Below are 11,583 nucleotides of genomic sequence, written 5' to 3'. Positions count from 1 at the left end.
AGACAACTGCTAGCTCAGAAGTTACCAGGGCTTAATGTTGAAGTTATAGACGAGAGGGGTCATCCGGATACGAGAACAGAAAGTTTCCCCGTTGAGAAACTTTACGTATACAGGACAGTGTAAGGAAGGAGGTTCGACACTCCTGGTTTTGTTCGGAGAATTGCTGAAGATGCATCATTGACTCCGTATAGCAACGGGAATTACTCTCTGGCTTCTTCTGCCTAGAAAAGACTTCAGGTATTAGTTCTGTGTTGATCTTTCTCCTTGTGTAGTTGCGGTGCTGGTTATGGTGGGGTTGAAGTCCGTGAGTCATCGATTTTACTCTTTGTTGAGCGACTTCGCAGCAATTTGTCCCAAATAATGAGTTTAAACTCTTCATGTTGTGTTGTACCACTGAGGACTACTATGTATTTTTTTGGAAGGAAGGGGGCATGTCCAACCGTGTATCCTATTTTATATCATTATGTATCAGTTTAATTTTCGTATCACTAAGGACTTTTGGTCATGTATGGTTGAACTTTGACTGTAATTCTCTTTGGTGATTTATGTGAACGCTCCATTCATTTGAGTACTGAAATTCCATTTGTTCAACTTTTAGAAGGTATTTTAGCGTTCTACTACGAGTTAGTTTGATAATCAAATACTTATTTTCGTTCTAAGTGGGATTTTGGCCCAAGTTTGTCAAATGTTTGAGGAGAGGGAGTCATGAGTACTTACATGGAGTCGACAACATTTTCACTTCATGACCCGACTTTTTTGATTAATGTTTGTTGGACTTGTGACAAAGTGGTATCAAAGCTTCGTTTTGAATCAATACCCCAATCGAGGTTGAACGATTGCTTAGTCCACATAAGATTGGACTTCAGACACAATAAGTTTGGACAGCCAAAGGCAAATCTACAGCGTAATCTATGGATTCATAAAAATCTAGTAGCTTTTCTCCAGATCCTTTATATGTATTAAGAAGTCAACTAAATAACTATAAACATGTGATTATGAACTCAATTACTGTCCTATTAACTTGCAAAAGGAACTCCTATACTTCAAATCCTGAATCCATCTGTATTAACTTGCAAAAGGAACTCCTATACTTCAAATCCTGAACCCATCTGTGCGAACGCAAAGATTAAAATAAAATTACTGCTATGCTACTGTACTATTGTAATAAAAGCAAAAGCATGAACCAATGTCTCTGTATCACTATTCCGCTAAAAAAGTCTATTAATGTTCAAAATTCCAAATCCTTTCAAAAGTTCATTCATGCACGTAATTGTAATTGCTTTTACTGGTATATCGAGAGTTCCTCCATGTGTTCCTCGACATAAAATGGATATCGGATTCCTCTTGGATAATTTAGGCAGATGCCACACGCAACTCGAACCACTTGAATAACTCCGAGCGATAGATTCTTCATCTCTTTCTGAACCTTCCTGCATTAGACTTTGTGATGCAATCCCTCTAAGGTGACATTATCCATGATATGTATCTGAGTAAAAGTTGCATCATTTCTAATTGAGTAGCTCTAGATAACAAACTTCTCTTCATTAAGCTCACGATTCCTATATTTAATGGACTTAAAGGTGCCACCTGCAGAAAAGAATACACGGTTAGAAGCCAAAATCGGAAAAGAATTAACTAGGACACTTTAACCTAGAACCTCCATTACCTCGGAAAGATTCAATACTTCTAATTGTGAGAATCAACAATGGGTACCTCGAGTATTCTTGACAAAGGAATAGGAGAAGTGTGCTCATCAGTGAAGGAGGCCAATCGCCATGTTGGGCTTGTCGAAGATATTCAACTTGCAATCTACCAATGAAGGAGAAGTGTGCTCATCAGTGCAATGTATCGATAAACTTCTTTTTCTTAGAAACAGAAGGAAAATAGGCACCAACACTTACTGTTGTACATGAGGCCAATGCAGCGTCAACATCTTGATCATTAGAAACAGCAGTCTCTCAACTCCAAATGCTTATCGGTGACTGATTCTTGGTGACGTAAATTCCACTACCCTGCATCACAATTCAAGCTCTTTGCACTGCAAATATCCCACTTCTTATAGCATTGGACTTTCTCGGTAACTTTATTACCTGCAGAGGTCTCACGTTGTTTGTGATAATGATACTTCTTCAAAGATATACAAAAACTGAGATATAGGATAACTTGCATATGGTGTAGAGGTTGTCAATTACCTTTTGTTTACCCATCATATCAGAGTCAGCAATCCCATGTATGTTTCAAGGAGAGACTTACAGTTTAAGTCGCTGGCGTTCGGTAGCAGCAAACTCGCAGTGCTAGTCACAGCAGAGGCACGCCAACTAGGAGGTGTGAACTGAGCATGACAGAGGAGCTCGGGGAAGCAGGGAAGAGTTCTGCTTTATAACATTTAATATGAATGACTATTGTATGTTTAAGTACCGATGAGTTGTTTGTTTCCTCCTCCATTTTCTTCATTCTACCAAAGTGACTTCTCCTTCATAAAACATGCATAAAATGTCATTTTAGAGATATTGATCAAGGTCAAACATCAAATGGTGTTTACAGAACATTATCCCAAAATGTATGGAGAGTCATAAGTCTTCTGAAAATTGTGAAAATTATCTGCTCACTTGAGCATACATCACAACAAATGCTTGCCATTCTAATTTATTTTTTCCATATTACTGAAATCTTGTTGTGATGAAACGGGATCACATCATCGACACATTTTTACTTGAAGTTCACAAAAAGTTCAATAGAAAATTCATCAAACACATTGTAAGCAACACGCGTAAATTTGGTTTCTAAGCAGCAAATAATAGAGAAGAACCTGTCTTAGATAACGGGATATTATTCCAGCCAAGGATCTGAAGACTATATCCTCCTGTGATATCATCAACATATTGTTTAATCTCCAGAGCTGAATCTTCAAGTTGAGGGCTCTTTACAAGTTTGATGATTTTCAACGAACAAATATCGCCAAAACTAGATGGAATCTCCTCAAGAATATGACATTTCCACAGTACTAATTTCTCAAGCACGGGAAATGATTCCTCTCGAACTTCCCACTTAGCAAGAGTCACTTCATACAACTGCAAAAATTTGAGATTCACAAAAGTGTCTTCCTCCCCCATGTTCCATTCCTCCCCCTGGATGATTGCTCTCGTAAGGAACAACTCTTCAAGGTTGGGCAGTCTCGCTATTGCTGATAGTGAATCTGATGCCAAAGGAAAGTCAAACATTGACAATATTTTCAAATTGTAAGGGAAGTGAAAATCCCATGACCAATTTGTCGCTACAGGGGGCCCACTGTCATTTGCGTTTGAACTTTCAAAAGCTACTCTAAGGAAACCTAGTTCAGTTAGGAAATCCAATTTCGGGAACCAAAATCGCTCTGTTGAATAATCCCATAATTCCTTGAGAACAAATCTAAGCATTTGAAGATTGGGGAACCTTATGAAAATATCCTCTATTTCTTTCGAATAGGAAAGCACGAGTTTAATTAATTCTCTCAAGTTCTCTAACTTTGAGTCCTCTTTTATTAGTATTGATTCATCAGTATCCAAATCATAGAAAGAACAAGCAGTCACGGCCAACACTCGCAACTTTACAAGATCCCAAATACTCGGTAATAGTACCAAGGTTGATCCTTTGTTTTCAACCATCAGGGTTTCTAGATTCCAGAGATTTGAGAAAGATGAAGGCAGAGATTTAACTTTTGTCCCAATTCTTAAGCACCTCAAATGATTCAACATGCCAATTTCATTCAGCAAAGAATCTTTCACCATCATAAAAGAGGGATGCAGGTCCAACACTCTAAGAAGCCTCAAGTCTCTTGCGTGACATGCATCAGAAAGACGATCTTCCATCTCGTGTCCAACTATCAACAAAGAACAGAGGTGCTTACCAGAATGCCTTTTCTTTTTTGAATCGAGCAGGACGAAATTGTTAGGCCCAAAGTGCTCCTTATCGTAATCAATATTTACTATGCGTGGCATCAAATCTGAAGAAGAAAAAGATGGATCACTTGAACTAATCTCACCAAACAACTTTTCTCCTCTTGCTTTTATCAAACAAAAGTCGTGCACAAGATCATGAATTTTGCAAGTCGGGACATCACCTATCTCATTGAAAGCAATTACCAAGCTACTAGAAATTAAATTATCCAAATAAATTTCCATCAGTTCATCCACACTCTTCATCCCTGTTTGTTCAACAAGCCCTTCAGCACGCCAAAGCAATTTCAAGATATCTCTGTCAATTGCTGTATCCTTCACAGAACGTGCTAGGTAGAGGAAGCATGGCTTCAGGTGATGAGGTAAATGGTCATAACTTAATTCTATAACCTTCATCACATCAACTTCACTTCTTAAAATAAAGGAGCTCAAATTATTTTGAACTTCAAGCCACGCAGACTTTGTCTTTTCCCTCGCTGCAATGACTCCAGCAATCAGATCAGCAACCAAAGGAAGTCCCTTACAATTTTCAGCTATTTCTTTTCCAACTTCCAGTAGTTCATCAGGGCAACTCTGATCTCCAAATGCTCTTTTCTCTATTAACTCCCAACTTTCTTCTGGACTTAGCAATCGAAGGTTAAGAGGATCAGTGTTGCCCTTTCCATGAAAAGCCACTTCCTTTTGTCGAGTCGTCAAAATAATTCTGCTTCCTTTCTCAACTTCAGGTAAAGGTCTTGTTAGATCATCCCATGTAGTAGTATCCCACACATCATCTAACACAATTAAGTACCTCTTTCCATACAATTGTTTCCGCAGCTTATCGGCAACATCAATTTCCTCGCTGAACTTCAAATCCGAGCTAGTAACTTGATTAAAAATTTTCACCAGCAACTTCGTCTCGTCATATTCTTGGCCGACTGTGCACCATGCACGAAGGTCGAAATGACTACAAACTGATTCATCACTGTATACTTTGTACGCCAAAGTAGTTTTACCCGAACCCGGCATACCAATGATTGAAATGACTTCTAGATCTTTCGGTCCACTGGTGAGCTTAGTAATTAACCAGTTTGTCTCCTCCTCAAAACCTACAATTATTTTACCAGTTGTCAATGACTTGCTTTCAACTGGATTCTTGGGAGAGTTTACAACAATGAGGCTCTTGTTCTTGGGAATCATCTCCGGTAAATTGGAGACTTCTTCTTTGATAAGCCTGATCTTTTTTATGGTGACAGGAAGTGAGAAAATAAGATGTAAGAGACCCTTATCTCTTACGATAATAGAATCAATGACATCTTTAACCTCATATGCCACATCTAAAACACGTGACCAGAGATCTTTATACAATCCTTGCTCAACATTCAAGAAGAACGATCTTATGAATTCGAGGGCTTCTTTCACCAGTGCAATTTCTTCCTTTATCAAAGCAGTTGAATAAGAATTGGAATTTAGCAGATCATTCAAGTGGATGAGTAGAAGATGCATGAAGAGCGGTCCATCATTCATGGGGAAGCAACATTGATATGAGTCCGGGGCTTTCAGATAAACAAGTTTGAGATCTTCCTTGAGGAGTTCAATATTTTCCAGAAAGTCTCGAGTTGCAGGACTTGTTTCATCGGTACTCTCTTCATTCCTTGATTTTTCTTCTAATTCATGAACGAGAGTTGATACCTCCCTGATAAGTGCTCCAACACGTGCCAAAAGATCAAATAATTTGTCATGATGCATAAAGTCCTCGGGCATATCAGTAAGAATAATCAATTGGAATTCTATCATGACATTAATGTTTCGAGCCCCTGAAGTGCTTGCGGTAATAACAGTTACCATGTGCTCTTGTAGATGAATCAGATACTCTCTCAGAATTTCCGGAGAGGTTTCAAGGAGTTGCTTAATAAAGCGTCCAACTTCTGCTGATGGTGAAGCTTTCAAATTTGTATAACATATTTGGATTACCTCCAGTTCAATTGGAATAATCTTCATGAGTAGATGAGGTATCTTGAAGACTTTAGAGTCTTCATTAGTTAGATCATCCCAGAGGAAGATTCCAACTTTTTCAGCCATATGTTGAAGCTGAGATAAGACATATTCGACAATCTCGCGCTCAACGTAACCATTCAAACTCAACCCATGGAAATCTCTTATGTTGGCACACACTTTCTGAAGAATATCATACTGAGTCACCAATGGAAAAATCTGTTCAGCAAGATACATGGATAGATAATGGAGATTCTGGAGGAGGAAGTTCAACTGCTCGTCAGTCATGGTGGCACTTGATGTAGAATGATGACACGAGCTGATACAATCATCGATATTATCCATGAGTCTTGGAAGGACATGATCCATGTTGTATTTACACCCGACGTTGTTGTCAACATCACCCAAAATTGGTTGAATTAGATTCTCAACCTCTTGTCTTGACACACTCATGTTATCTTCAAACTGCTCCAAGTCACAATGAGATAGCTGGACATAAGTACAAATACCTGTCAGCTCAAGTCTCAGGTTTTCAATTTGATCTGCTATGTCGACAGCATTTTGACCTTCTTCATACTTTAACCTCTCCATGAAATCCAGAACGTTGACCACATCCTTGCGAAGAGCAGAAAATGACACCTGAAAAATGACCAAATATTATATCTAATTTTCATAGCGAACATATATACCATGCAATATTTACACTATATAGGCAACCAACACATGCACAAGTATTTTGTATGAATTTGATGTTATCTATTTGACCTAATACTTCATCCAAAATTATCGGATACTTGTTATATGCTTTATCTTCTACAAAAAAAAATTCAAATCACACAAATCAAAATAATGGGAAAAGGTCCAAATATACTACAAGCCATTGACCAAATATGCCCTCCCCTTAAAAAAAAAAGGTTATTTATACCTGTGGCGTAACACAAGTGACTCCAATTTGTCCTTTTTGACTAATGGAAGTGAAATAGTCGATGTTAAAATTATTTTTCTAATTTTTTTTTTTTGTTAAAACAAAAGCGACATGGATTTAATTAAATGAAAACTGGCCAGAATTAACCCCATCTACTTTCAAAACTTGTATACATTTAAGAGATAAGCATCCAGTACCTCCCAGAACTATGAGCAAAGTTATTACAACACACTTCAACTTCACAGAGATCCTATTAGCCCTCGTATTTTGTCACTCTTTTGTGCTGACGTAACACCTTTATTACATAAAAAAGGGTCCACGTCAAAGTTGCCACGTCAGCTAAAAAGATTGACAAAAGGTGTCACGTCAGCTTAAAAGGTTGACAAAAATATGCTAAAATATAGTTAGGGGGTAAAGTTAGAGTGTGTCATAGTAAATTTGGTCATAGTTTAGGGGTACTAGATGTTTTACTCTACATTTAATCTCCATTTTACAATCTGACCTTTCAGTAAATTGTATTTTCAGGATAGTTAGAACATAGTTCAATGACTTAAGTGTGATAAAAGTTTAATTTTGTGACTATACTGATCAAACAAGTAAAGTTCAGTGATTTTAGTTAGTTAAAATTAGTTTATATAAGTAACTAATTAACAGATACATACATAAGTAAAGTTCAGTGATCATTACATACCTCAAAATTGTTTGCTTTCCCTTTCTCTATTTCTCCTTGTTTTTCCATGACTGTAAGTGTCTTTCAAGTTTCACTAGCCAAATTTTACGATCTGATGTATAAAAAGTAGATAAAAATTTCATCAGGTGAAAAGCAAAAAGAAGCATAAAATTAATTTCTTTATCATTTTTATTTCTACAGATCTTAATACCAGAATTAAACAAAGTAAGTTTATGAGAGACTAACCTTATCAATTGATGAAAATTCAGATATAGTTGCTTTGTTACTCTATGTTTTTGCGTACTCTCGAGAAAACTATTAGCTTGAATAATGAAAAGCTGAAAATTAGAAGATAGAGAGAGAACAAATGATTGATGTTAGGTAGAAAATGATGCATGGTATTTCCAAAACAGTTTATAAAGCAAAAGCAAATAGGGCCTCCAACTTAATCATACTCTCAAGAGGGAATAATAATCTGCAATAGGGAGTTTTGGCCATGAAATAGCTACTGCGTCCGTTTAAAACAGAATGATCTACTTTCCTTTTTAGTTCATTCTTTTTTTTTTTTTTGTAATACTTTAATTTCAACTTTTCACCTGATATGTTTAGGACCACAAGATTAGAGGACATTTTAGTACATTTGACACAACTTTAATTTAAGGCCACAAGATTCAAAAGTATTTTTTATTTTCTTAAACTTTGTGCCAAGTTAAAGTAGGTCAGTTTTTTAAACAGAGGGAGTATTTCTTTTTAAGATAAGCATTCAGTATTCTTCCGAATTATGATCAAAGTTTCTACAACATACTTCAACTTCACCGGGATCCTATTACCCCTGAACTCAATTTTAACGTATTTTTGTCACCCTTTTGGGATGATGTGGACCTTTATTACATAAAATGAAGCCCACGTCAAAGGTGTCATGTCAGCTAAAAAAATTAACAAAAGATGTAACATCAGATAAAAAGGATGACAAAATATGCTAAAATTTAGTTCAAAGATAATAAGGCCCGCGTAAAGTTAGAGTGTGTTGTAGCAAATTTGATCATTCAGAGAATATTAGATGCTTTACTCTATTTTTTGGTGTTCCGTATGGCCATAAAATTTAGGAATTTCAATAATCTGAAAAATACCAAATAATTGTTTTCACTCCAAATTACTCACAAAAGTTTAAAAATAACCCCAATTTATATTCGTTTTCTCGTTGTGACCTTTTATTTTTTACTAATCGTCTCCTTCCACAGTTCTTTTTATTTTCCATAGAGTAGTATGTTTTTGTAGTGAAGAAAATAATTTTAGTACTGAAAAAAGGTGTAGAAAAAACCATGCATAGTGTTTTCAAAAAGTCTAGAAATTAAAAGGATGAAACAATGGGTCCTGAAAGCTTGTCTACCACAAGTCTAAAAGTAAAAAGAAAAGTAAGTTAATCAAAGAGACAAGCATCCGGTACCTCTTCGAACTTTGGTCAAAGTTGCTACTACACACTTCAACTTCGTAGGGTTCTATTCCCTCCAAACTCAATTTTAACTTATTTTTATCACCCTTTTGTACTGACGTGGAATCTTTATTACATAAAATGGGACCCAAATCAAAGGTTCTACATCAGCTATAAAGGCTGACAAAAGATGCCACGTCAACTAACAAGGTTGACAATAATATACTAAAATTTAGTTTCAGGGAGTAATAGGAACCCCGTGAAGTTGGAGCGTGTTGTAACAAATATGACCATAGTTCAGGTAGTACTGGATGTTATACTCTTAATCAAACTCTCAATAGTTGGTTCACTTAATATTTTTTCGTTCGTTTCATTTTGTTTGATACTATTTTCTTATTACATTGTCAAAATAATATTACCATTCTTATAATTTCTTAATTAAAAGCTTTTATATTCACACAAATATTATGATATGTTTATTATTAGTACCAAAATAATCAGACATCATGCTGAAACTAACCAAGCAAACCTCGAAAGAAGCTAAAGTCTAAAAAGGAAAAAAGAACACAAGGCAATCAAACTTCTGAATTTGTTATAATCTTACCTTTTGACCACTTAATGTTTAGCTAACATTCCTATCTACCACTTAATGTTTATTTTAGTTTTGCTTTTTAGATTTCTTTGGTGTTTTTACGCTTGGTCTTCGTTTTATTTTTGCAGGAAATATATTTTCAAAGTAGGAAGTTGACAAAGGCTTGGGAACAACTTTTCCATTAATGTAGGAGAGAAGCAATCCTTCTCCCCTGAATTCCTCAAATCCGAGAAGACCAAGAGAATTCTGCTCCTATGGCTGAACAACAAGCAGCTTGAAGGACAGTTAGGGAAGTGGCAATTCCACTTCCGACGAACTTGACTTCCCCAATTCAAAGACGGGCTGCTGGGGAAATTTCGAGTAAAAGCACAACATGGTACAGCTTCTAATCAGCAATGGACAGTTTGCAGGGATTTTACACGAGGATCACAAGTCCACTTACAAAATTTCATTGAGCTTACTGATACATTCATTTCGACTGATGTGAATACAGATTATGTGAGGTTGACACTTTTTCCCCATTTCACTGTTGGGGGAAGCTAAAAGGTGGTTGAATGCTGAGCCGGCCAATTCAATCACATCATGGGATGGCTAAGCCATAAAGTTCCTCATCAGATTCTTTCTATCTGGCAAGACTGCGTGGACTACGTGGTACATATGTGGCACAACACACTGAAGGGTTCACATAGGCACACGCGTGTGCCCCGTAGGCACTAAGGTTGTCAAAAATACGATTTTAATTAGTCTAGGGGTAATAGGACCCTCCTAAAGTTCAGATGTGTCTCAGCCTTTTCGCGTATAGTTAAGGAGGAAATAGAGCATTTTCCTTTTTTTCTAATTAGCTTTGATATCGTGATGAAACAAATTGTATCATATACTCATTGCCACATAATATTTACAACAGTTTGGTGGCACATGGGAAGATCTACACAAGACACGTTTAGAACAACAAGTTTCGAATTTATGTTTAGTAAACTAGTTGTTCTCCTTTTCAACATTAATCAAAAAGTTATAGAAAAAAAATGATGCATAGTATTTAGAAAAGTCTAGAAAGCAAAAGCATTAAATCAATTTTAATGAAATCTCATTTGTCTGTCACAAAGTCTAAAAGAAAAAAAAAAGGAAAGAACACAGTGACATATATAATTAGGTTTAATTTAATTTAGAGATAAACATCCAATACCCCGAGCTATGGCCAAAATTTCTACGGCACACTTCAACTTCACAGTAGTCCTATTACCCCCTAAACTCAATTTTAGCGTATTTTTGTCGCCCTTTTGTGCTGACGTGACACCTTTATTACATAAAATGAGGCTCACGTCAAAGGTGCCGCGTCAACTAAAAATGTTGACCAAAGGTGTATGTCATCTTAAAAGGTTGACAAAAATACGCTAAAATTTAGTTTAAGAGGGTAATAGGACCCTCGTGAAGTTGTTGTGTGTCGTAGTAAATTTTGTCATAGTTCGGGGGATTACTAGGTGATTTACTCTTTAATTTAATTAGCTAGCTAATCAAAATTATAGGAACAGTATTCTGCTTAATTTATATTACTTTTGCTGTTTCACTTTGTTTGACACTATTTTCTTATCATCTCATCCAAATAATATTAATATTCTTACAATTGGGTGCTCTCGGTGGGCAGGGCGGATCTAGGTTATCTGGTGTAGGTTATCATAAACCCACTAACTTTTATGTCGACCATATATTCATATTGAGAAATCTGTTACATATATAAGAAATTTTTATTGGTGGGTGGGGGAGGAGTGGAATGTCACTATTACTTATTTTTCGTATTTCCATCGAAAAAGTCATTTTGCACGTATAACTCTTCTCTAACTATCAACCAAACAATCCCTAATTGTAATATCATGAGTTAGAATTTGTTGTCGCCCATTCATGTATTGCTATTGTACTATTGACAATCTGAAACAAAAAAGGATTTTTTTTGCGATAACGGTGGTGTCTATGCCAGCTTGCGCATAGGTCGACAAACTTGGGTGTTTATTGAAATAACGTAGCCAAAAGATTAATGACGGCTAAATTTTTTGCATAATT

At 36.2% G+C, this 11,583-nt stretch overlaps 1 protein-coding gene across 3 annotated transcripts; it reads right to left on the bottom strand.

Moving 5' to 3' along the window:
* Nucleotides 1-1,126: 1,126 nt before the first annotated feature.
* LOC107873591 (putative late blight resistance protein homolog R1A-3) lies at nucleotides 1,127-7,993 on the bottom strand. Of its 3 annotated transcripts, none has more exons than XM_047413471.1 (7): nucleotides 7,751-7,993; nucleotides 7,526-7,616; nucleotides 2,810-6,548; nucleotides 2,193-2,473; nucleotides 1,902-2,090; nucleotides 1,667-1,809; nucleotides 1,127-1,587 (listed from the first exon to the last, which is right to left on the bottom strand). In XM_047413471.1, exons 2-4 carry the CDS (start codon nucleotides 7,571-7,573, stop codon nucleotides 2,451-2,453), a joined length of 3,810 nt encoding a protein of 1,269 aa, XP_047269427.1. In that variant the 5' UTR covers nucleotides 7,574-7,616; nucleotides 7,751-7,993; the 3' UTR covers nucleotides 1,127-1,587; nucleotides 1,667-1,809; nucleotides 1,902-2,090; nucleotides 2,193-2,450. The 3 variants fall into 3 exon arrangements, with proteins under 3 accessions (XP_047269427.1, XP_016575980.2, XP_047269428.1); XM_016720494.2 differs by having other exon boundaries at nucleotides 1,714-1,809; XM_047413472.1 differs by lacking the exon at nucleotides 7,751-7,993 and adding an exon at nucleotides 7,032-7,173 and having other exon boundaries at nucleotides 1,714-1,809.
* Between the last annotated feature and the right edge of the window lie 3,590 nt (nucleotides 7,994-11,583).

Source organism: Capsicum annuum, chromosome 6 (genome assembly GCF_002878395.1).
Source record: "Capsicum annuum cultivar UCD-10X-F1 chromosome 6, UCD10Xv1.1, whole genome shotgun sequence".
In the NCBI taxonomy this organism is placed as follows: domain Eukaryota; kingdom Viridiplantae; phylum Streptophyta; class Magnoliopsida; order Solanales; family Solanaceae; genus Capsicum; species Capsicum annuum.
This window is presented reverse-complemented; position numbering and strand designations above follow the sequence as displayed.